The sequence below is a fragment of the Genypterus blacodes genome, unplaced genomic scaffold (genome assembly GCF_046128005.1).
Source record: "Genypterus blacodes isolate CSIRO-AG114 ecotype Tasmania unplaced genomic scaffold, CSIRO-AGI_Gbla_v1 ptg000055l_1, whole genome shotgun sequence".
In the NCBI taxonomy this organism is placed as follows: domain Eukaryota; kingdom Metazoa; phylum Chordata; class Actinopteri; order Ophidiiformes; family Ophidiidae; genus Genypterus; species Genypterus blacodes.
In genome coordinates this window covers 4,644,833-4,671,547 of record NW_027466867.1, presented here as the reverse complement: position 1 = coordinate 4,671,547, position 26,715 = coordinate 4,644,833, and the positions used below count along the sequence as shown (strand labels likewise).

The following is a 26,715-nucleotide window of genomic DNA, read 5'->3' as shown; positions in this document are numbered from 1 at the left end:
TATTTTAGCTCACTGTTGACATAAACATTATGTTAACTGTATACTTCAAATATGTGTGTGTGTTTGTGTGTGTGTGTGTGTTCATAGTTGTCCAGTGAGTGACTGGTTGAACGCGTCTCTTTGGGACGTGTGAATGAGTGATGACATCATGAAGTGGCGTCTAAGATGACACGTTCGCTTTCAAAGGGGAAAAAAGGAAGTAAGACAGAAACGGAAGGAAGGAAGCAAGGAGGGCTAATTCTCCTCAGGAGGGTGAGTTGCAGGGGAACTGGGCGATAAACAGCAGATTGCTGCAGGCCTGTTCAGTCCACTGAGCCAGAAAACCAAAAACAACAGACTAGATCTGCTCCCTGCCTCTTTTGTTTAGAGGAGTGAAGAGGGAAAGAAACCAGGAGAGGACATGAGGAAGGACCAAAGGATGGATGGATGGATGGATGGACAGATGGACAGAGAGACCTGTGGATTGGCACACAGGTACGAGGAAGCGGCAGAGTGCAAAGGAGGCAGGCAGGTGGACAGAAATCCTGCGGGGCTGATGTGGACAGACCATTAGAGTCTTCCTCGTCTCAGGTCCAGTCTCAAAATATTTTCCCATCGTCTCCAACTTCCTGACTTGCACTTATGTCAAGGTTCCCCCTGAGTCCTGCCATTTCCTCTTTGAGTCACTGCCTCACTGCCTGCCTGCCTGACTGCCTCACTGCCTCACTGTATGCCTGGTCCGACCTCAGCGACGGGGACAGGAGAAGTAAACAAAACGGAAAGGGAAGCCACAGAGAGAGAGGCAGCTGTCCTCAGAGGGCAGCACAGCCTGATGCCTCAGTTTGAGACACAGAGACAGAGTGTGTGTCTGTCTCTCTCTCTCTCTCTCTCTCTCTCTCTCTGTGTCTCTAAACCACTTTCTGATGGATAACTGAGGACTTCTTCACGTTTCTGTCAAGATGGTCACGTTCCATCTCCGACAGCCCGACTGAAGGAGCCTGGAGTGTCTTTGGCGATTCAGAGGAAGATCAGGAGACTGGGTTTCCCTTAGCGCCACATTAAGCACGTCTGAGCTGAAACCTTCTCTGTTCAGCGCTCACACTGACTGTACTCTGTCTCTCGTGTCTTGGACTTGACTTTGGGGGAGGGGGAGGGGCGGTGTTTGGACTGCGTCTCTGTGATGGATGGTTCGGTCCCGTCCACGACTCTCCTGCACATAAATCTGCTAAACATCCATCACATCATCCCGCCACACATTAAAACCTTGTTGGCGCTTCCTTCCGTCTCATTGTGTGTTAAATCACGTTAAAGCACAGAACTGCTACCTGTGTGTGTGTGTGTGTGTGTGTGTGTGTGTGTGTTTGTCTCTGATTTAGTGTGTTTGTGTGTGTGTGTGTGTGTGTGTGTGTGTACGTGTGTGTGTGTGTGTGTGTGTGTGTGTGTGTGTAATTATCGGCGGCTTAATTAGAGCCATCGAGAAGCCTGATGGATGAAAGAGATGCTGACCTGGACGTGAACCCATCTAAATAGCACACACACACACACACACACACACACACACACACACACAAACACACACACACAATTTAATTGTGAACAATTATCTCAGCTTAATTGGACCCAAATCTGCATGTGAGTGACACCGGTGTGTATAAATGAGTATGATTGTGTGTGTGTGTGTGTGTGTGTGTGTGTGTGTGTGTGTGTGTGTGTGTGTGTGTGTGTGTGTGTGTGTGTGTAGTGTGGATTATACCAAATCATCCCAGGCACGTGTGCATGAAGGCATAAATCGTTAAAGAGACACAAAAGATGAAAAGCAGAAAGAAAACTTTGATATCTAAAGTGGAGCAATTTGTTACGAGTGATTCAAACACACAAAGACACAAAAAGACACAATTAAAGTTGTTGTCAGTCATTCCGGTCAGGTGTGTGTGCTAGAAATATACAATTTATTTTGATGTAGATCTGCCGATTGTGCAACATGGACTCAAACTTTCCCGGTGACCAACAGTGAAGCAGATGATCAAGCAAATGAATTACAGTGAAAAATAAAACTTTGACTAAAACAAACCTTCATCTTTAATGAGGAGAAATGAGGTTTATGCTGATTGTCTTCTTAATTTTTGAAGTTTGACCGATAAGTCGGTCCAGTAATTTGTTGCCCTGCCGTCCTAATTAACTCTGACAGTGTTGCTGTTATAAATAACGTTTCAAACTTTGAAGAGCTGCAAAGTTACCAGACTATTATTATCCTGGGGTTATATTGCTGTGTGTGTGTGTGTGTGTATGTGTGTGTGTGTGTGTGTGTATTTTATGTTTACACTGACTTATAATTGCACCACAGGAACAAATACTTTAGAACTGAGGAGAATTTAATTTACCTGCTCCCTCCTGGATCTTTATTCATTTCTCTTTATATGTTTCATCCTTTTGTTCGTCTGAAGCAAACATCTTTATCCTTCAGCCACTGATAAACTTCTCCTCCCTTTGTTCCTCACAGCAGCGGGGCCCCAATCTTCCCTTTGTTCCGTTTCCCCCCTTGCAGGCTGTGACACTTTTCCCTTCTTCTTTCTGTTTTGACTCATTTGAATGGCAGATGAAGCTTATGAATTAAATTATGGCTAAATTTAAATCACAGGATGTTGATCACTTTCAGGAATGCTGTTATTCCCCCTGTTTGAAGGACATTTGTGTGTGTGTATGTGTGTGTGTGTGTGGTTGTCTCTCTCTCTCTCTTCTCTGTCTCTTTCACTCCCTGACTGTGTGATCTATCCGCCTGGAATCGTCCATAAATCTCAGTTCTAATACAACAGCGACTTCATTCTCAATAAATGAAGAGCTGATGTCCCCCAGGCCGGAATGGTGAGCCTCTATATCCTCTTGATCCGTGGATCAGGAGCTCCCACATCCTTCAGTGTTTAATTAGAAGAAGAGAGTAGCTCTGTTTGACCTCACAGAGTCCCCAGTCAAACGAAGAACCTTGTAACTGCAAGTTGCGACTGTCATGCTGATCAAAAATGCATCCCGTGTCAAACAAGGGCCACAAACCTGTCGACCTCTGAAACACCGGGGATGAGGATCCTCTGATCTTAGCTTAATTTCCCAGAGAGAAGACGTGAGGTTCTGACGCGACGACGACCCCTCGGATCATCTCTGTTCCGTTTTTAATTCGCCGTGGATGCAGATGATCCCTGCGTTAATATGGTTTAGGAAAACCGGCACTTGAGAGGATTAGAGAGAGACGCGGAGCTGAGGGAAAGACTAATAAAGAGAGAGAGACAGACGCAGAGCGGTGGAGAGAGAGAGAGAGACGAGAGGCAAGGCGAGAGACAGAGAGAGAGAGAGAGAGAGCAGTTTGAGACGCAGGGACTCAGACAGGCAGAGAGGCAGATGATTAGACGGGGAGAGACAGGGACAGACGGATTGCTCTGAGCCGTCTAATCTTCTCTCTCCCAAAGGCATCTGACATTTCACTGCCTCATAAGCTGCAGCCGCCGCCCCAACCAGGCTGAGTGTTCGGAATCGATACGACACCAAGGAGAGAGACGCATGCAGGGACGCACACTGACGGGGAAGGACACACAGAGAGAGAGAGAGAGAGAGAGAGAGAGACAGGAAGATGGTGTAGATGTAACTGGAAAGCATATGTGGACAGAGCGAAGCTGACAAAAGCTTGCCCTGTGCTTTTATTTTGGGAAATGGCGAGTCAGGTGTGTCAGGTGAAATTATGGAATGGAACTTTTCAGCTATTGTTAGAATATCCATTTCTACCGGCAGAGGCTGAACCGTCCTCCACCTGTCTGCAGGTATACAGGAGATCCTCTCATCTGCAGCCCAACTCTATGGATTTTAAAGTCATAGAAGACTGAAAAAATGCTGTTAAATCTGTAGTACAGCAAAGTCACAACCATTTCCACTTTAATACCGGTTGAGTTAAATATATGCCACCATTTATATATATAGGAAGTGTGAGTTTCTAGATTCTTTGCGTTTGTAATTGTCTGCTAAATAATTACAAATGGGCCCCAGCCTTGTGTTTCAATAAATGTGGAAAATTATAAACTTTATGATGTGAAATACCGTTTAATTGCAGTGAGCATGTGCTGAGTACCCCTCTCTCTCTCTCCCTCTCTCTCTCTGTCTCTCTCACACACACACACACACACACACACAGAGTGGACCAAAATAGGGACGATCGTCTGTTTTTAAGAGGGTGTTTGACAGTTTCTAATCCTTCAATGTTACACTCAGGTTTCATCATTGTTTCCGTTTCCTGCTTAACTGTTTCTCTCTCCCTCTGCGTCCCTGCGTGCGTGTCCGTGTGTGCGTGTGTGAAAAGATGGCGAGAAAAACAACTTTGCCATTTTGTCAGGGAAAAGTAAGATTTGTGCTTCTTATTGTTTGAATGGAACGGGCGACTGACTCGAATACCAGGAGAGACGGTGGAGATCAGGATTTAGTTCACAGAATATTAATCTATAATCCGAGTTCGGCCCCTTTCGCGTCATTCCTGTCCTAAAGCCTGGGAACGAGACGCCAGGACGACATTAGGCGTTTTAAGGATCCTGTGTTCGTAGTCGTCCAGGAGCTCTGAGCCAAAGAGTTCAAACCGTCTGTCCAGAAGCCACGAGAGACATTAAACAGAATAAGAGGACATGGTGGAAGCTGCTCGGTGGGTTCTTTTTAGCCACCCTACGTGAGAGATCAGACTCCACTTAGCTTCCCCACAGTCTCTTAATATACCTGAAAAAGAGCCACTTATCAAGAAGTAGGTGCGCCCGGGGCAATACGACCCGATCTGCCTCTCTCCCCGAGGGCTTCCTGGGAGCGCTGGAGCTCATTTACATCAACATCTACAGCTGTTCAGGGGAGAGAGAAAGGGAACTGCCACTTCATTCCTAAAGCCTGTGTGCTACATCTGCGGAATATTCTATCATTTGGGAATCGTGTCGTCTCACAGAATCTCACCTGAATCACAAATATGAATGAACTGAGACTTAATCCAGGCTTGTATAGCTGCGAGCAGGATGGATGGGTGAACCAAGAGGCCGTATTGGGTTTGGAGATGAGATCAATTAAATGCGTAACATTTATATTTCATAATTATGGACTGGGGCCCAATTTTACCAAATCTTCAGTCTTGCTTTGCTCTGCAGTATTATAAAATGTGATTAAACCCCTTTTCAAATCCTTGTAAATATGTATAATCAAACATTAAGGAGCAGATCAAGCAGAGAAATGCAAATTGACACATTTTGCGATTCAATAATGGCTCGTTTTCATTGCAGTCACATCGTATCTGCTGGTTATTGTAAAAATGGAGGCTCCAAGGACTCTGCTGGGAAACAGCTGACAAAGTAGGGCAGCAGAAATACGAGCCCCCCCCCCCCAAATGCCTTTAAAGGTTAATGAAGGTAAACAGAAGTAATTACCCCAATAATCCATTACTACTGCCCTTAAACTGCAGAGTTTCACCGCGGTTCATTTGGCACCGAGTAACTGCAATGCGACAGTCGTAATGGACTCGTGTTCAGCTGGTTGAACAAAAGACAAGTTGAATCAGGTTGTCTAGCAAATACAGGGACAGAGGGGCACAAACACCGTCAGAGGAAGAGCAGGAGGAGTTAAGCCCGGCTCTACAAGTCCTGCCACCTTCACCGCGGTAGCTTCCACAGGCCGAAGCTCCGAAGAGGAAACACAGGGTGAAATAAAGCTTTTACTCCTTTGAGCATCTCTAGACTCTTACTCGTACTAGAAGTGACTGGTAGCTGAAGTGAGGATGCTTCAATCCGAGGGATGCGGTCTGAGTTTGTGTTTTCCCTCCCGGAGGAATACGAGCTCCCGCATTCTAAACAAGCTGGTGGCTTCAGGGTGCTGGATAATTACTGAAACATTTACACTGCAGCACAAACATCGAAATGACAGGCGGAAGACTTCAGGCACTGCGTTCTCTAGAAGCACGTAGAGGAATTGTCAACAGCAAACACACTGATGCCTGCTCAGAAATCTGCTATTCCCTTGGTTTTTGTAAGGACATTTCAGGCATTCTGCTTTTTTGGAGAGAAAAGAACAATAGATTTATCAAAGGTTTTGGGTAAGAAATGCTTTCACAAACGAAACCAGAGGGTCAATAACACTTAACTTATCATACTTCCAATTGTAGTCAAAATGTCTAGACGATGTATTGAGGTATAATTTGATTTGCGTGGACAGAATCGTACGTTTCTTTGCAGATGATGTAGTGCTGTTTGCTTCCTACACTGGAACGGTTTGCAGTTTAGTGTAATCAGCTGGGATGAAGGTCATGGATTGAGGCAGATTGATGCAGTAATGAGGCGAGTCTGAAGGCAAAGTTGGTACCAAAAGTAGAACTAGTTCTAGTTCTGTAATTTCACTATTTCAGTTCTGTTTTGTTGCACTTTCCCAGTTGCAGAGGGAGCGAAGATCCAATCTGTCTACAGCTGAGAAATTGGATGATTCATGTTCTTGACAGACGTTCAATTATATCTTGCCGTGACCATCAAAGAACGACACGGATTGCTCTGGATGATGAGCGTTTGTGTGTGCGTGTGTCTGGGATATCATCATACACACACATTTAGGAGTTTATGTTAGAAAGATTAAACAAAAGAAAGTAACACTGAACAAGAAGAGTAAAGGAATCTTAACCTAACTAAGCATGTTTACGTTATCATTAAATGATTAGAATGTTGAAATCGATGCAGCAAGTTCACTTTTAAACTCACATTGTGGTTTAAAAGGCATTGAAATTACACACAGACTCGTGAGTTTGATCTGAGAGCAAAATCAGACCTCGGATTTGAGTTTCTGTGAAAGTCTGAAGACATAAATTCCTTTTTGTTAAGGCTTTTGTTGGAGTTGTGACTCTTAATAAAGCAAAGGGTCAAAGGTGTTAGACAAGGGAACACAATCTACATAAATCCAAATTTAAATGCAAATGTAAAAGGTGGACATTATCCATTTAAAAATGCAACCTAATAAACCAAAGAAACACAAAAAAAAACTTGACCTTCTTGAATGAAAGCGAGATAATAAACAACACAACTTTTACTTTACTTTACTTACTTTCCACATTACCTGGACTGACCCACTTAGTACTTTTTGACAGTAAATAGCAGCACATTGATTTTGACATGTCGCTCAACTGCAGCAGATCCTAAAGTGGGGTCCACACGGGGTCCTGCAGGGGGTTTCAGAAAGCCCCTAGCAAAATGATAAATAATTCAATTTCATTACTTTTTCATACGCTGTGGAGTAGCACACTGAAAGTATGAATAACAATGATTATTTTGGCGACAGATGCATCTGAATTCGCTCGCCCAGCTACAAGCCTAAAGTCAGGAAATGTCATTTACATAAACACAAAAGGATCAACGGCATTCTGAGGCTTTTTCGTAGAAAAACTGATGGAAATTTTGCATCTGAATCAGTTCAAATTCTCCAAATGATTATTACATTTTAATCATATTATTAATGACGTCGTCCTTCATACGTTCGTGCATCTGCAACCTCTTAATTCATGGATTCTGACTCACGGGGGAGGAGAGGAGAGGAGAGGAGTATATCCAATTTTTATCCATTTTCCACACAAATCGAAAATAGTGGAAGACATGTGGAGCAAATTTCCTCCAGCATGCAGTGAATTGTGCGACCGCGACCATCATCCATCATCCATCCCGACGCCTGTAATCCTCGCTTTCTTGTGCTTAATTCTTTTATTAAGCACAGCCGGATGTCTAACATGTAAACAACTCTTTCAGCGGCTCCTGTACCAATGTTTCCAGTCTGAGAACCACATCTAATCATTCATCTTAACCTCATTAAGTGACTCGCTCTCCTTTTGACTATTGCCAAACGACTCCATCAGAAAAGGTTTGTTTGACAATAACATGGCAGAGCTCAAGATAACCACCTCCCTGATTAGTTCCAGCTGTGTAACCGATTTGTTTATGATTGCATTTTTGATTGATTTTGTCGCTTTCATTGATCCACATCGCTTCCAAAAATTCAATATTGATTCCACAAAATGTAATCACAGCAAAACCGAGTCTAGCAAAGCCTGAGCCTCCAGTCTGCATACACCTCCCGACTGAATTAATATGAAAGTACACATTTTAAATGGCCTCATTCATGTCGGAGTCACGGAACAGGAGTAAGTGGAAAGTTTGCTTTAATTTGACAGTGATGACAGTTAGTTAAAGTTAGTGAATCATTATAATAATGATGATGTACACAGAGGGATGGAGATAGAGTATATAATTAATGGCCTAAAGACCTGCCGGAAAAGACAGACAATGAGGAGAAAAGTAAAGAGACAGAGCGATTTAGTCATTATTGACTTCAGCCAAAAGAGCTTTTACAAACTCATTTTCCCAGAGCTTCACGTCAGCTATGAACTCACAAGGACGTTATAACGCTAATAATGCTAATCAGGTTCATTTGGACAGCCTGACTCAATACTTCCTCAACCTTGATCTGACCTCCGTGACCGAAACAGATGATTCTTCCAGGACTTACTACAAGGTGGAGATCCTCAGAAGAAAGAGGGAACAGTCGTAAATCTTAAACTATAATATTACTTTAGTAATATTTCCGTACCTGGCAGTCTGAAACTGAGCTCTCAATGCTGCAGGGAAACACAGCAGCACTGTTGCACCCTCAGGTGTTCTAAATGTTTTGCTACAGTGTGAAGCGGCGTCTCTCTGACATGCATTGTTGGAGCGCTGCTGTGATTTATTTACATCTACATCAAACTCTGACAGCGAATGTAGAATACGTTCAATACTTATTCACTTTACTCCTGTTCTATACAACCAAATGGTTAATGTTGTTATTGATCAGGACGATAAAGATCCCTAAAAATGCTGACTGCATGTGCTGCGCTGTAATGGCCAGTTTAACACACACACACACACACACACACACACACACACACACACACACACAAATATGGAAGTCAACACAAACGAAATCCAGGGGGACTTGAGCTGTTCATGGAGGCAAAACCACAAGGAACAGAGGAACTCTTCTTCACACACACTCTTTGTTTACAGTCAGTGAGAGCCAAACCAAACGCAGAGTCGGACAAGAGCAGCTGGGAAATTAAAAGGCTTTAATCTCAATTGTAGCCAGAAGAGGTCGTACAAAATAAAGGATCAAACAGGCAAAGTGGGGAGGTCGAGGCAGGCAGAGATCAGAGAATAAGGAATACCCACCCTGGTATGGTAAGCGAGGGTTAAATTCACAAACACTGCTCTTTCTGGGGTGTATCACAGCTCAACCAGCCGGCCCTCTTCCTCTTCCTCCTCCTCCGAGCTGACTTCCTGTTCCTCCCCTTCACTGATCTGCTACATTAGAGATGGGTTTAGCCAGTGTGCTGAAGTTCAGAGCAGCAGGGTCACATTGACTGCAGATCGGAGGTCGAACAAGCGGGAAAGGAGCACAAACTGCTCTCATTTCAGGGGAAATGAAACTAAGACACTCACTGTTAGTTAGAGGTGAAATGGCACAGCAAGGAATTCAAATGAACCAAGCAAAGTTTGAATGTTCCATCTGTTTGGATCTACTGAAGGTGCCAGTGACCATTCTCTGTGGACACAGCTACTGCATGAGATGTATTAAACACTTCTGGGATGGAGAGGACAGGAAAAGGATCTACAGCTGCCCTCTGTGCAGACAGACCTTCAGACCCAGGCCTGCCCTGGTGAAGAACACCATGTTAGCAGATTTAGTGGGGGAGCTGAAGAAGACGGAACACCAAGCTGCTCTTGCTTATCACTGCTATGCTGGCCCTGCAGATGTTGGCTGTGATTGCTGCACTGGGAGAAAACTGAAAGCCATCAAGTCCTGTCTGCAGTGTTTGGTCTCTTACTGTGATCAGCACCTCCAGCCTCATTACGACTCCCCCGGCTTCAAAAATCACAAGCTGGTCGCCCCCTCCAACAAGCTTCAGGAGAACATCTGCACTCATCATGGTGAGCTGATGAAGATTTTCTGCCTTACTGATCAGCAGTGTATCTGTTATCTCTGCTCTATAGATAAACACAAAGGTCATGAGACAGTCTCAGTTGCAGCAGAGAGGACTAAGAGGCAGATAAAGCTCACGGCAAGTCAACGCATGGTCAAGCAGAGAATCAGGGACATACAGAAAGACGTGAATGTACTTCAGCAGGAGGTGAAGGACATCAATCAGTCAGCTGATGAAGCAGTGACAGGCAGTGAGGAGATTTTCATCCAGCTGATCCGTCTTTTGGAGAAAAGAAGCTCAGAAGTGACGTGGGAGATCCGTGTGCAGCAAAAAACTGAAGTGAGTCGAGCTAAGAAGCTTCAGAAGGAACTGGAGCAGGAGATCACTGAGCTGAAGAGGAAAGATGCCGAGCTGCAGCAGCTATCACACACAGAGGATCACATCCAGTTTCTACACCATTATAAGTCACTGCCACTTCTCAGAAAATCTACACCCTTGAATCAACTCTGTCCTTTGAGGTACTTTGAGAATGTGTCAGCGGCTGTGTCAAAGGTCACAGGTCAACTACAGAACAGTCTGAATGAGGGATGCACCAAAATCTCACTGACGCTGCTTGATGTGGATGTTTTACTGTCACCAGCAGCACCTAAGACCAGATATAAACTGTTGCAATATGCACATGAAATGAAGCTGGATCCAAACACAGCGAGTAAATATCTGTCACTATCTGAGGGGGACAGAAGAGTTACATGTGGGACTAAACGGTCATATGCTGATCATCCAGACAGATTCACCGACAGGCTGCAGGTCCTGAGCAGAGAGAGTCTGCCTAGACGTTGTTACTGGGAGGTGGAGTGGATCGAGGGACAAGTCGTAGTAGCAGTCGCGTGCAATGACATTCAAAGAACAGGAAGTGAAAGTAGATTTGGATACAATGAAAAGTCTTGGTCCTTATTTCATCAGGGCAACCGTTGGTCTTTCATGCATAACAGTGTTGTCACTCCCCTCTCAGTCCTCCCGACCTCCATAGTCGGCGTGTACCTGGATCAAGCCGCAGGTTGTCTGTCCTTTTACGGCGTTTCCGACACCATGATGCTCCTCCACAGAGTCCGGATCAATCCGAAACAGCCGCTCTATGCTGGATTAAGGCTTTATTTACCTGGAGACATAGCCCAGTTGCGTTGCAAGAAAGATTAGATAAGAGTGTGGAGTTTTTGGCTGCATTTACATTAAGGTTAATTTGCAATCAGTTTGACAGTGTTTTCTGTGCATCTTTTTAATCTCAGTCTTACACTTCTAAACACTTCTGTCTTGTGTGTGTGCGATTTCTGGGAAAGCAGAACATTCCAATGTGTGAAAATGTTTCTACCTCACTCTCAAAAATACAGTTTTATATGTTTAGCTGCAACTTTAATACTGCTTTATTTAGGCACTAATGCACTGAATCAATGTCAAATTGTTACTTGAGACCTTGGGAAGTTGTTGAATAATAATAAAAAGGAATGTAGAATACAAAAAATGTGTGGATATAAACTTGATGTTAAAGACAAAGTGAGGAGTTCTTCATTTTTATATCCCCTTACAGTATTTCACTATGACTGAACTAATTGCTCTCACTCCTACCTGCAGAGCCGTCAGTCCGTCCGTCCGTCCGTGTTTCTTGACTATAGAAACATCAAAGCCCCTGTGACTACAAAGCCTCATAGGCGAGTTTAAAAAAACTCCTGCTGTTCTCACTTCAGCTTTTTTTGTAAGACCGTAGGCACAGAGTGACAGGGTTCACATTATGGGATTTCAAAGGCTCAAACAATAAAATGCACACAGCAACACATCGAAACTTTCAAGGAGATTCGGGTGGATTTTCTTTGCCAAAGCAGATACAAGAAAGATGGTATAATTCAACACATAAACAGCCAAAGGCAGTTCTAACACTCTCCTTCTGCTCGTCACACTATAAACCAGGTGTAAGGCAGGTTCAGACTAGAAATGGATCTCCACAGTCTGCCATATATTTGAAAGAGCAGCATGTTCTACTCTGTTTGTACTTCCATTGCAAATCAAATCTTCATCAGATCGGCACAAAGACCATGTCAATCTTAATCCACAGTGGAGATCATGAAAGGCAGAGTGATGGAGTGACGGTTGATCAGTCCGTAAGATTGAGATCAACGTTATAAAAGTCCAGATTCCTGTTGTATGTTTACACAACTAAGCTTTAGAGTAGGAAAGTTATTTGAATTAATGCAAAAGCATAAAAGACAAAAATACTTGCAACAGTATCTTAAATATCCCTGCGCAACTCTCTCTCTCTCTCACACACGCGCGCACACACAAACACACACCAATTCTTCACACTGAATGTGTTTAATCATTTACAAGTCTCCAGCACCGCTAAAGCAAACTGCACACCAATACCCACTTAATAATTGAAGCCCTGTATTGACTGTGGCATTGCACTGCTTGTGTTGCGGGGACATTAGTCAGAGCCGCTGATGATAATAAGAACACTGCCTTGACTCAGATTCTAGAGACTGAAGGGACGCAGAGAGAAATGGGAAGGCTGGATTGAATGTTGAACGGCTTGATGCAAAAGTTCAGATGAGTAAAAGCTCCCAAAGGATCATTTCCCCCAATTTAGTCACAATTTATCTCTTTTAAAACTAGATCTTTAGTACCGAAGTGTCCATTGTGTCTGGATGTCGGCGATATCTGGAATTTCAGCAAATATTTTGGACTGGGAACACAAAGCTCTGATATTAAATTCTGAATCAAGTCAAGAAAATGGCGAAAAATACATGAATTTCTTCAGCAAATCTTTAAGAAGGAATGAGTTCAGGGCCTAAGTATGATTAATAAAAGGTGAGCGAAATTAAAGTAATCATTAATCTTATTAAAGTAAAGATGACACACACACACAGACACACATACACATACTCATTCAAAGCCAAAGACAAAAACAAAAAAGGTGGAAAAGAAGAATAAACAAAAGTGTGCCGGCGATGGTGATTGATTGCAGCTCCTTCCGCTCTGCCTCCTACCTTGTGTTTTAGCTCCTCGTGTGACAAATGACTGTTGTTTTACACGAGCAGCAGTGCGGCGTAATGTTAGCGTTGAGTGTTGAGCAATTATAAGGTCAGATATAATTGTTTTCTAAGACGTTCAGTTTATCAACGTCATGAGTGCCCGAGGTGGCGCTCGGTGACTTAAGTGGAAGGACTGGATCACTTGGAGCTGCACTACAAATCCACATTCAATAAAAAACAGTAAGACTATGAAATAAATAGGACAAAAGCAGATCTCCCTCATCTGCACGAACGAAGAAGTCACCAGGACAGGAAGAGGCACTGCTTGCCTCAGCTGTGCTTATAAAGGGGATGAGCGAAAAGTCATCACATGCACAGGAAAGTCTAAAAGAGAAAAGACGAAGATGTAGAAAGAGAGAGAGAAAGAGAGAGAGAGAGAGAGAGTTTATGATACACAGTGTGAGTACTTTGTGTTCCCCAACATGGTGTCACCCCAAAAATGTGATTTCTTTGGAGTGGGCGATCATCTTCGTTCCTCTGGAAAACCCAAAATAAATGAATATTCCCTTGGCAACCCTGCATCATTTATCATCATCACCTCTGTTTACCAGCAGCAGCAGCAGCAGCAGCAGCAGCAGCAGCAGCAGCAGCAGCAGCAGCAGCAGCAGCAGCAGCAGCAGCAGCAGCAGCAGCAGCAGCAGCAGCAGCAGCAGCAGCAGCAGCTTGACTCAGAGTGCTTGGAAGGCTCGCAGCCAGAGATAAGATAAGTGCATTTTGGCAAACAAAAAAAGAGGGCTGAATAAAAGTGGACCGAATGACAAACTGTTTGTGAATATGATCTGATATTGATGATATTAAAAACACACAAGTGAAGAAGTATTTACCGTCGCCTCCAGAGCTTTTACTTCCTGTTTAAACTGCAGCTGATTGCCTTTTACACTCTGGCACTAAGCCCTTTAATTACTGACTTATTTATGACAATATTTTGCGTCTGACTCCCACCCACAACCCCGTTTTTGCAAGGGGTCAAGCATCTGGCTGAGGGCCACCGTGGCAGTCGTTGTTTAATCATGTCGTTCTCTTTGCCCCTTAGGTCACAAGCAGACTTAAACCTAATAATAACCTCATAACCTGATCATATGGGTACAGTGTCAGTGATCCATTTGAGCAATTCATGACGAAAAAATCATTAAAATGTATTGTAGATTTGATATGATGTAGAAAATATGTTGTGTTGCATAAATAAATTAAATAAATGAATGAAAAAGAAAGAAGTAGCCCATCAAATATGCATGCATAATGGAAAGAGAATACCTATTTAATGCTGTATAAATGAGATTGTAACAAAAATTCAGTTCTTTTGATCAAAATTAGAGTTTGGAGGTTGTTCCCTGTCTCACCATCTTTTGGACAGTAACAGAAATACACAATGCTCTGTGACGGCTTTAAAGGCTGCCGAGACTTTCAAACTAAATAATTGATTTTAGAATTAAGACAGCGCCGTGTCAGTTAAGTTTGTGATTTTTAATTGGTACGTATTTATTATGCATGGGTTTGAAATTGACTTTAGACTCTAATGTGTGATCAGCATAGCAGGAAGCTGTTTCCTTTGTTGCAAACGGGGGAATGATTGTACTCTGGATATTACTGATGTTTTATAAATGTGTTCTAATCCCCGTGTGGACGAGATGACATACATTTTGGAACCCTGTTTATAAAAACGCAAACGCACCTGGCAAGAAAATTGTACAGCAGAGGATTGAGCCTCCTGCAAAAGTAGTTTCTTTCCTTTTGATTTAAAATTGTATAAAATCTGTAAAAACAAAAACTAACTAGATACATTGTGGGTGTTTCTGGCTTGATGGAAAGCACAGACGGGTGGCCTCTGCTCCACGATTTGGCTGCGTGCTTATCAGAGTGGCGTTTTGCAAATTTGTGGAAGCTTCCTATTCCATCTGATGAGCTGCTAAAATTCTATTTACATATAAACACAAGATAGTTCACAGGACTTAAACAGGACCTATTTATGATGTTTACATTTACAGGGGCTCTTATTTTGAGATCTACTGTCATCAGATGGTTGAGCACCAACTGGAACTGTTTGCATCTACTATGGAAAGCGGGAAAGGTGAAGAACCTGAACGCCCCATTACCCCCCACTGCATCTTTCATCCTTTTATTCATCACCATCATCTCCGTCATCCATCAATCCAAATCCCCTCGCTTGTACCATTTGTCTCGCGCTTCATTTACACGCGCAGCACATGCACACAGGCTCACACACACGGGACGCACACGGTGGCGAACACGCAAGCACACGCGCTAAGTTGCATCTCTCTGCCATCTTGATAAAACATCCTTCAACATCCCTGACAACTTGAATCATTCAATCCTTGACTGCGCTCTATATCATTCGAGGACACACACACACACACACACCAACACACTATGTACAGGTCATGCTGATGCCTGGTTGCATTTTTCATCTGATTTCGTACCTCTTGCTTCTCTCCAGTGTACGCACCAATCACTCAGACAAATATATGTGGCAGAGAGGAAGAGAGGCCATCCTGTTATAAACATCTACAGTGTGATTTGTGGAAACAGTGTCAGCCTGATTGTATGAGACCCAACAAACATCGTCCTCATACGAGTACATCGGGACAGAAATGTATCCAGTATTATGTATTGTGCAAAATGAATCTATCTCACAAAAAGAGTTGAATGAGCTCCTACTTGTGTGGTGACTTATTAAAGATTGAATGAATTTTTGGACGCAAAAGGCGACAAAACTTTTCAGCACTGGTGGACATTGTTGGCTCTGTCACTTTCTGTCTTAGCTGTTGATCAAGACGCAGATTGTATCCTGGAGGCAGAAGCTCCGAGCTGCAGCAGTGTGTGTATCACTGTCACAGGCAGATGGTTCCTCGCACCTCTCTCTGAGGTATTTGGGGCATTCTGACCTTTTGGTGGCTACTTAAAACTTGGAGACAAGGAGCTTATTGACTGCCAGCCATGATTTATGTTGGTAAAGACAAAGAGGAGAGGAGGACAGAGGGAGGGAGGGAGGAGAGTAATCTCAGCATACAGTGGCAGCGGAGTATTTATACAGGGTGCATGTGACGTGACCTAAAGTCGAACATAAAACTTCTCTCGATCAGCGTCCGCCTGTGTTTGACAAAGGCCAACGAGGCAAAGCGGGGCAGCAACAATCAGCCGTGTGGCAAACACAGCGCCAACGCAGCTTCAGCCATCACATGTAAATAAATAAAAAAATAAAAAAGGTAAATAATGAATCAGATGACCTCAGACACAGAGACTGACACACACACACACACACACACACACACACACACACACACACACACACACACACACTCCCTTTCATCCTGGTGCAGTATTGAATCTTGTAGGTGTGCAAGAAAGACTTGAGAACACGGCAGTCGCTTCTTTCCAGTCTTCTCTCTCTCTCTCTCTCTTTCTCTCGCTCTGTTTTCCCTCGTTTCATTTGAATACTCTGAGCTCATAGCGCTCTTTCACCTCTCTCTCTCTCTCCCTCTGTTTCTTTCTTTGCTCGACTGTATTTCTCTCTTCTTGTCCACGCTATCCTCCACATTTTCCCCTTGTATTGTTCGTGCTGATTGTTCTGTGCTCCTGTGAACCTTGTGTGAAAGTCCCTGGGTGCTGGGTCCTCACACACACACATACATTTTGAAATGTACACATTGAAACACATTGGGATACACAGAAACATGCACTGTTCCATACACAAAGCTTACACACACACACACACACACACACAGAGAATTAGGGGGGAACTAGCTCCTGGATGCACACAAAGACAACACACACACACACACACACACAAGCACAGACCTCGTGACATTTGTAATAAATGGCTCAGACGAATTTCCTCTGCTGGTTAAAAAGGATTGAAATGCCACTGCAGGCATGATCACAAATCAATAAACCATTCTCAAAGCTGTGTGCGTGTGTGTGTGGGTGCCCGTGTGTGTGTGTGGACGACACAACTGGTGAAATTTGAGCTCTGCCTCCTCACTTCTATTTTGTGCTTCATTCATTTTTCCATTTTGCTCCCTTAAGTGTCTTTAAAGCATGTTGATAAGATAAGATGAACTTTATTGATCTTCGGGATAAAACTGCTGCAGCAAAGAGACGGATATTGAATGAAATATATGAAAGAGCCTTTGCGATGTCCCGGCAGAGTTGAAGGAACTCTGCTATGTTGCTATGTTGTCTTTGCTCACATCTCCAGATTTGCACATTTACATGCAAAAACCGAGCAGCTCCCCCGTGTCTCCTGAACGGAGCAGATCATAGCTCGGATTGATTATCCGTGTATACATATAACATCTACGGCAGGAGCAGAGGGATGAGATGAGACGGGAAGAGTTGAGCGGTGAGCCGAGGAGGGATAGTTCACAATTCATTGACTCCAAATCCCCTCTGCATCCGTTGCTGTCTGGCTACTTTAAAGAGTTCTTACCAGCCCAAAAACTAAACTTTGTCAGCAGATTTGGACTTTTGGATTTTCTTCCTCGCTCGTATTCTCCTTGATTGTCGAGCGTCGCTTCTCCGACGTGGCAGCCGACGTCCCCGGAGACTTGTTTGTTGGGCCTGACTTTTGTAAGCACAAAAATATGATTAACTCTCGACGCCTGTGCTGCAACTTGGATGGGATTTCAATATTCCCTTTGCTAAGACGCCCACGTATCACAGCAGCAAGGATCTCCAGACAAACTGCAGTCTCAGCTGGTCCATCGGTATTTAATTCTGGTTGTTTATGAGCGTAAAAGTCAGACATTCAACTAAAAAGCAGTCGAAGAATCTGCGAATCATTTCCGCAGCAGCTGGATCATCGAGCTCCGCGAGCATTAAAGCTGATTTCTTATCAACCAACTGAAGCCAGAAGCCCATAAGCAAGGCACCAAACCGGTAATCTCATCTAGCAACGGGGCTGATTTGAAATGTGCACTGTGCCGCACAGATTTATCCTCATTTCTGATGAATTGCGTTGCTGTTTGCTTAGGCAAATTATAGTAAATTGAAACGGGGAATTGTCAGCTGCCGGCTCCTGAGAGGCCGTTTGTTCAAAGCAATAACCAGATCCACATCCAGCCTGCACACAGAGCCACTCCAGGAGGGTAATTCACTCTTTGGAGTATCCACCCATGTGTCCTCAACCTGTCTGATCTACTACTTTACTTAATGACTTTCATGCATTCCATTAAATGTGTTTCAACAAACCCAAGAGAAAGTCTTTGCTGAACACACAACGGGACTGCGAGAAATACGATACTGGTTATTTCCAGCTTTGATAACCAATTAAAATGATGTAAACAGATGCCTTATTTTGCCATTTCTCTCCCTCTGTCCCCTCAGAGCCCTTAAACAACCACCTGTAGACCTCCTCACATGTTCTGCAGACCGGATGTGTACAAAATGACAGCCGCAGTCCTCATCAAGCAGCTTTTTTTTCAATTTGTGTGAGTCTGGAGATCTGACATGAGCTGCCAGTATCAAGAGCGCCGCCGCCGCCTTCACGCGCTCCACCATCTGTTCTGATCGATCCCAAAGTCGCATCACTGCACCGCCACCATCAACCATCATCCTCCCCGGGTAAATCAGGCGTCGTCCACAGAGATTGTCTCTCCTCAACCTTCCTCCTCCTCCTCCTCGGCAACGATTGTTCGACGAGGAGGAGGATGCTGTGCCGCAGCCAAGCCAGAGCTCCCTCAGCCATTCTTCTTCTCCATATCCGTCCTTGTAGTAGACCGCAAGAAAAGAGAGATTCACCTACCAAGTAATGAGTTGAACATGTGGGAGCTTGTTGAGGCCTGGGAGAGATTCCTCCTGTAACCTTCTGACACTGGCGCACGTGTTCCCTTCATGAGCAAAATGGATTTCATAAGCAAAGTTACTTCACAATGGTCTATTTCATGGAGAGGGGAGCTCTGCGGTGTTATATGCAACTACTCTGGTCTCGAGAGAAAACACACACTCACTGACTGACTCACACAAATGCACAAGCTCACATACTTTTGACACACAATGTTCCCCTGTCTCTCTGGCACACACTCGCCAAGACATACATTTTCTATTTTTGGCTCTGTGAATCAATTAACTCTCTCTCCCTGTGTGAATCTGTGTGTCTGTGTGTGTGTGTGTGTGTGTGTGTGTGTGTGTGTGTGTGTAGGGTGTTGGCAGTCCCTTGCTGGCTCGACTGACACAGGATTGCACAGTCACTGGCAAATTGCAATGTTGCCTTTCCCTCTGTGACCAAGAGCTTTCAAAGAGTGTGGCAGGAATACGGGTATTTGTGACTGCAGTGTGTGTGTGTGTGTGTGTGTGTGTGTGTGTGTAAAGGTGTGAATTTGAGTGCATGCATGTGTACTTGCTCAATTTTCTGTATTCTGTGTGTTACCTGTTCTCCTTCATCTTCTAACTAAAAGCAAATCTTGTGGAAACTTTATTACAATTTAAAAAGCACCACTTAATTTTCATTGTCACACTTTTTCAATTGAAACTTTACAGCGTTCTTTATTCAAGCCCCAGTCAGATCAATAAATCCAATTCAATCCCCGCCGTGTTCTTGCAAATCCAACTCGACAACGTGGGGAAATTGCTCTCGGGCATTTCAACAAATTATTCAAAATCTCATTTCCTATTTGCGGATTGTCGAACATAATTCTGTGTTTTTCTCAGCAAATCGATCGATCAAACAAGTGACAAGCTGCGTGTGTGTGCGTGTGTGTGGACTTACTAACATATATTTCTACAGCAAATGTATAATAAGGTTAACGTGAGATCTGACAGTAGTATTACGCACAAGACGCTTTAATTATTAATCATGAAAATAGTTTGAAACCCGGTGACACTTGAACGCACCGCTGTCAGCCCACCGGTTTACTTTCCTTGAATATCTCCTCCGTCTGACCTCGTGAACCTCTTGCTCTTTAAGGTGGATCATTATTGCTCTGCTGAACAACTTGTATAACTTCAACTGAGCCCGTTTCCCCGATGCCTGCTTCCATTTCTATTTCACATATATAGACTCCTTTACTTTTATCCTGTGGGCCCTCGGGTGGGAAATGGAACACGAGCTCCCTTGAGTTCAACTGGAAATATTTGAGATCTTACTTGTTGTATGTATGTTTGTAAAGTATGTATGTAAACTAATGAACAATGTTTGCTGGTTAATGGGCTAAAACCACCACAGCAGGAAGAAGTGTTTGACAGAATGGAGTTCAGCTGCAGTTCAAACGAGTGAAAACAAGACTCGCGGGATGTTTCCTGTTTCCTGTTCCACACTCTTGATACTCCGGTGAATTCATTCAGTCGTCTTACATGAATCCTCTGTTTCTACCTGCCTGTCAACTGAGCGGCAGCAGTCCCACTATGCCAGCGCAGATTCAAGTGTGTGTGTGCGTGTGAGAGAGAGATAAAGAGAGAGAGAGAGAGAGAGAGAGAGAGAGAGAGAGAGAGAGAGAGAGAGAGAGAGAGAGAGCACATTCCGTGTCATTCATTATCCTGACCTTCTATCTTTTCTCATCCATCCATGTGTGTGTGTGTGACTGAGTGTGAATGCCAATTGAAGTACAAGTACCTTTTTTTTTTTGCCTCCATGAGAAGCTGCCACTGAATCAGCAGCGTGGGACACTTCTGAGATGAAACCATGTGAAACGTCACAGTGGAAGTCTGTGGAGTTTGTCAGATGATGTGTAAGGTGGACCTGACTCCAGTCTTTTTTTTTTGCTGTGTCGGCTTTATTCTATTTGCATAGTCCTTTCAAAAGTAGCAGATTTGACCCTGAACGCATTGTAGCCATGGTGTTTGCCAAGGGGCAGAGTCACACACCACACACTCAACGACTAGTGTGTCCGCGTCTCCGCAGTGGTGAGCCTGTGTTTTCCCGTCTGTCCCTGAATGCCTCGTCCTGCCAAGAATGACTCACATCAAAACACATTAATCAAGTCAGTGAACAAACACTCCAATATTAAATGAAAATGAATCAATTTGGTCATAATAATTCATCACATTATGAATCATGTAACACAAACACATCTTGTTTTTCTGTTCTGTGTTGTTCTCTTGTTTTTGCTGTGACCCCTCCGACTCTGCCTGTCTTTGTCTCTGACAACAGAGGTTACAGCTTGAAAGGCCTCTCTCTTCATACATGTCAAAAATACTCTCTCCTCTCCCTCTCTCTCTCTCTCCTCTATCTGTCTCTTTGTCCCTCTCCCTCTTTCTCCTCTATCTGTTCATATTTTCCACAGAGCTGCTCTTCCATCAATCTGTCAAAAATAGACCTGCGTCTGTCTTTTTGTCTTTTCTCTTTCTCTCTCTCTCTCGCTCTCACTCTCTATTTGTCTCTCGCAGACGTCATAAAGGTGTTTGTGTGCTGTGAATGTGGCATGGAGATGATGGATGTTTGGATGTTTTGAATCAGAACTGTCTGGTTAAATGCTCTGAGTACAGACTGAAGCCAATTGATTTCTGGTTTACGGAGGGATCAGAGGCAAATCTGAACGGCACGCATGGACACACACACACACACACACACACATTTTGATCAGTGTTATCATTCACAAAGAACCAGCAATTATTGGTGATTAGTGAGTTGGTCTAATATGTGAAAACCAACTAAGCAAAGCATGAGATGGTGGCCCTGGAACCAACCAAAGTGTTTCTTCAATTACAGCTGTCTAATCTGTCTGACCCTGAGGATGAAGAAGAGCAAAGACGAGTGCCTGTCAAAGTGAGATGTTTGTGCTTTAAGCCTAAATGAAACTTTTCTGCTTGGGCACTCTTCAAAAGCTGAAAAAGCAGCTTCCCAAAGTTCCGTCTCCAGAAGATATAAATGGGTTACTAACTATTCCGGAGATATCGGTGTCAAGTTCAGACATATTTATTTATAAAGCTTCTCGTAAACAGGCTCGTCACGGCGTCGCTAGAGAACAAAGGTTCATTAGCGCTCGTAAGACGACGAGGTGAAAGAAGATCACCGGGAGAGGAAATGGAACGAGAATGAAGTGTGCAAAGTAGGAAATGATCAGTTTCTTTATGGGGGTGATTTTTGGCCTCAGGAAAAAATCTCAACCCCTGAAGAAGCTGCAGATATTTGCCATCTGGTGACATCTGGAGCTCTGGATTGTTCAGGAAAGAGCAGATTCACATTGTCATGTCAGGATCAGAGCCGGAGCTTGCTGCACACGTGAAAATAGTAACCAAGATTAAAGTGCACAATCCTTTCCGTCTCACTTCGATACAACACAAACACAGTTGTGAGGAAGCAATACGAGCCAACAGGCCAGCCATGCCAGTAAATTGTGACTGAGGCTGTTAAATCCGTCCACTTCCACCGAGCCACGTTGGCAGGAGCCCAGAGCGACATACGGAGGTGCAGTTCAAGTACAAAATGTGTTTGGCTGGTAGAATAATGGACGTGACGGATGAATCTTGGACTGCGCAAACCGCCGTGGCCAAGATCCAAAGAGAGAGATTTGTTTTCGGCTCAGACTTTAATCAAGCAGGACAGACTCACTTGTAGATTCCTTTTCATAGTAAATTATCAATATTCATTTAAAGGAAAAGGAAAGCTAAGTATCTGTTGTGCATTCATTCATAAGAATCTGTGTGCTGTGCATCTTTACGGTGAAGTTTTGAGGCGGAATTTGTCCGGTTCCTCGTTTTTCAGGGAATTGATTTGTTGTTGCTATCGTCGGCTTTTATCGCTTTACCGAAGCTTAATTATTCCTCGGGTCACAAACTGACTGAGCCGCTAAAAAAGGACATTAACAGGATGTAAGGGCCAGGAAAGTGTTGGTTAATGTGTGTTTAAGCATGGTTGTATTTTGTATTGTATGTTTTGTAGTATTAGTGTCAGTATTTGTATTTATTTTGTGAGGTTTGTATCTTAATGTACTTGTGCCGTTCAGAAAATACAAATGTGTTTCGTATCAGTGAGTAAGAGTCCCTCCCTCCCCTTTCACGCATCTTTCCATTTATCTGCCATTAATGTGTGTTTTGCGTCTCTCTCACAATGCCGCTCACACACACACATTAAGACTGCAAATTCTATAGGCGTGAAGACAATCCGCACAAATCAGCCACAGAGCTTTTGCTGTATTTCCAATTATATGCTTGCTTTTTATTTATCAGCATGTCACCGGGGGGCCCTTCCATCGCTGCGGCTTCTTTCATTACGTCGGCAATGGGCTCATCTTTGTTTTTGATTTGTTTTTGATTTCAATATCAACCTCTGTAATCTGGAAACGGCTCCGCGCCTGAGAGGTTGCGTAAATCCGATATGATGTCAAATAGGGTGAAAGTAACAATGCTGCTGTCTTTGGAGTGGGTGAATGTGCAGTATGTCTTACACACACACACACAAGTAGACACAATGCAGTACTTATACCAAGTTCTCCCTCCCAAAGGACGCACTGGTGCTGCAGGAAATAACTGAAGTCTTGGTTAGAATCCCAGAGTTATTCGGGTGGAACCAGATTCAGCCGGCAAATACATTTTCCCTCAACAAGTCCCTGAAGTACGGCCACAATCTGAACATGAGCCCACATGATTGAGTCAAATCCCAATCCTGCTGGTTTAGCCCGACTCTAAAAACAACTCCAATCGCATAAAATGAAGCAATTTTTAATTATCTTTGTCTTGTCGCTATTCAAGATAAGTGTCTCAGAGATGTTTCAAAAGTCAATGTTGGCCTAAATTAAATGTATACAACTTACAAAGCCAAACCGGTGAGGAGCATCTGTGTCCACTTCTGTCTCTATCCGCTGGAATAAGCAGGAGACAGACACGGGGACACAGCTATAGTCCATTCATTGTTGGTAACCCTGACTATCACATCAACTACAGTATACATCTGTGTGAAAGTGAAAGACAAGCTGCCAAACTATAACACAGTTCAGCCCCCCGCAAAACCTTCAAGCAAGACCTCACTCGCAGCCAGATTTGGCAGAGAAAGAAATAATTCATCAGTTCAGCCAACAGTGTTCGGCTCGGAGCTGGAGATGAATGCAAATTGGGCTTTCAGTCCGTCTAATCAATGCCAGCAGCATGAGCAAAAAAATTATATCAACAAACCAGGCCTGGTGATTTAAGAGGGAGGATCCTCCAATCAGGACGGAGGCCAGCTTTTCTTTTTCTGACTTGTTGGCTATATCAAAGTGGCATCGCAGACTCTTTGATGAAAACATGCTGATGAGCAGCCAGAAAGCAAAGGCCTTCGCTAAATTGCCGGTCAGGAGAGAGGGAGAAAGAGAGAGAGAGAGAGAGAGAGAGAGAGAGAGAGAGGGAGTATTTTTGACATGTATGCAGACAGAGGCCTTTCAAGCTGTAACCCCTGTTGTCAGAGACGGGATGAAGCTTCGCCAAATGTTACCGGAAAATTAAACCCAGAGTTCTGAATTTACGGATAGCTTTTCCCATTTCTGAGTGGACTCTGCCGGTCGGCTCACCTGTTACAACAAAAGCTACAAAAGATCTTATAACCGCCAGGGAGAGTCTGTGTGTCGTGCGAAAAATCCAGGTTAGTTTCATCAGCACCCTGGCGAGCACTCGGGGAGCCGGTAACTCGGCGTAGACGTCGTTTTCAAGTTGACACGGCGCGTCGAGATGACGGACAGGTTGCATCATGGGAACTTGACCAACTACAAGGGAGGATGACGAGATAAACACTTTGCTTCCTGTCATGTTGTACAGTTCTGTTCCGGTTGAAAAAGTTATATTGCCAAACCGTCACCTTTTCAAGGATCTATAAGAAAAACTCTTTAAAGGCCGAGTGACTTTCAGAAAGATGAGGTCTAATAAGAATCAGGGGTCAGAAAGAGAATGTAACATCAGGAAAAGTACCGGATAGGGTTGATCAGGTGATAATGTTCGTCCTGTCCTATTCTCTAACACAACAATGGAGCTAAAATGATAAATGTGTAAAGAAAGAAGAATGCTTGATACAAATGATCGCTCCACTTCACTGATTATGAGTGCTGAAGGCGGGAAAGAGATGAGCTGAGTGAGGAGAAGACCTACATGAGAGATGGAGACAGAGAGAGAGAGTGAGTGAATGAAACAGGACAGAGCGACAAAATTAAGACTGGGCAGGCACAGAGACACAGAGAGAGAGAGAGAGAGCGACGTTGTGAGGCGGTTGATCGTTCGTCTCCTTTCCACAACAACAGAAACGCACCTGAGTCTGAGACAGCAGAGAGAGAGACGAAGAGGAAGATCCTGTTCTGACAGATCACAGGCCTGCAAATCTAATGCTTCTGACGTGTGTGTGTGTGTAGTGCGTGTGTGTCCCATGCACACATACTTATATTGACACTCACAGCAAGGCGTACCTCTGGCTGTTTATCCTCACACGCCCTCCGCAGGAAGCAACAAATTGTCTCATCTGCAGTTTGTGTTGATTGGCTGTAATTAAAGCTGGTTGGACCACTTATTAGGTGTTTTTCTGCCATCTACAGGCCACGGTTGGAATGATCCTTTAAACTGCCACAGCTACATTGCATCACTGCTCTCTTATCTAGTCTCAAAACATCAACATTTCTGCCATTTGATTTAAATAACAATAACAATTTGTATTCAACGTGTTTCCAGCTTTGGTCCGGATGCTGAATGAGTTGAAAAAAGTTTGCAAACCAGGTCGTTTATGGAGGTCTTAGAATTATGTTGTTAGCAAATGGAGGAAATGCAGCTGGACATCAAAATCAAGTAATGTGTCATTACAGCTGCAGAGAGATTACAGGATTCATCTATTTAGCCGCAGGGTCTCTGTAAACAATCAGGAGTTTTGGCCCGAAAATGGGTAAACAAGTGAAATTATTTAAACCTTCTTTTTTTCATGCTGGAGGGAAATGTTATGTTGTGTTATGTTATGTTATGTTATGTTGCATAAACTAATCAGTATAGTTTGCATCCAGTGGTCTAAAACTGTGAATTCAGACCTGGAATGAAGATCCACATGCACAGTAGCTGGAGCTTGTCTAGATGTAAGAAGGGCTAAAGTGTCTCACCGCAGAAACACATATTTAATTGGTGTATATTTAGATAACAGATGTTTGTGTGTCTCAAACAGATTAGCACCTGTAATGACTAGACAAACAGTTTGCTGTCAGCGTGTGTGACAACAAAGCGCCACGGGAGCGGATTCACAAATCTGATGACTTGACACCCACTGCAGAAGCTGATTAATAATTTCTCCGCGTCACAATTAACCTTCTGAAGTCAGGCGAGAGGGAACTTCAATCAGCCTGGAAACAGAAAAAGGAACAACAGCTAAAAAATAAGCAAAATCTGAATCAAAATGAGATCCTCACCATTTTAGAAAATGAAACAAACACAATCAAGAATATGATAAAGATGTCACTTCTCTGGGATTTCCTTAATACTCGGCACCTGAAGTACACATACAGCAAGTGTAGAGCTGAAGGACTACAGAGGCTCCGGGCTGAAGATAACAGATCTGCTCTGAGTGTGACAGAGACTAGAGATGATTCAATGTGCTGATCCCTCAGCTGGAGTCTGAGACGACAAGGTCATCAGCGCAAGAATATCCACTAACTGAAATATCAACAGTGCCACATATGGGAATCTCTCTCTCTCTCTCTCTCTCTCTCTCTCTCTCTCTCTCTCTCTCTCTCTCTCTCTCTCTCTCTCTCTCTCTCTCTCTCCCTCTCTCTTTCT

General features: G+C 43.7%; 1 protein-coding gene across 1 annotated transcript; it reads left to right on the top strand.

The window, feature by feature from the left end:
* Nucleotides 1–9,449: 9,449 nt before the first annotated feature.
* LOC143002270 (tripartite motif-containing protein 16-like) lies at nucleotides 9,450–11,488 on the top strand. Its single transcript, XM_076152295.1, has one exon. It carries the CDS (start codon nucleotides 9,467–9,469, stop codon nucleotides 11,162–11,164), a length of 1,698 nt encoding a protein of 565 aa, XP_076008410.1. The 5' UTR covers nucleotides 9,450–9,466; the 3' UTR covers nucleotides 11,165–11,488.
* The last annotated feature ends 15,227 nt before the right edge of the window (nucleotides 11,489–26,715 follow it).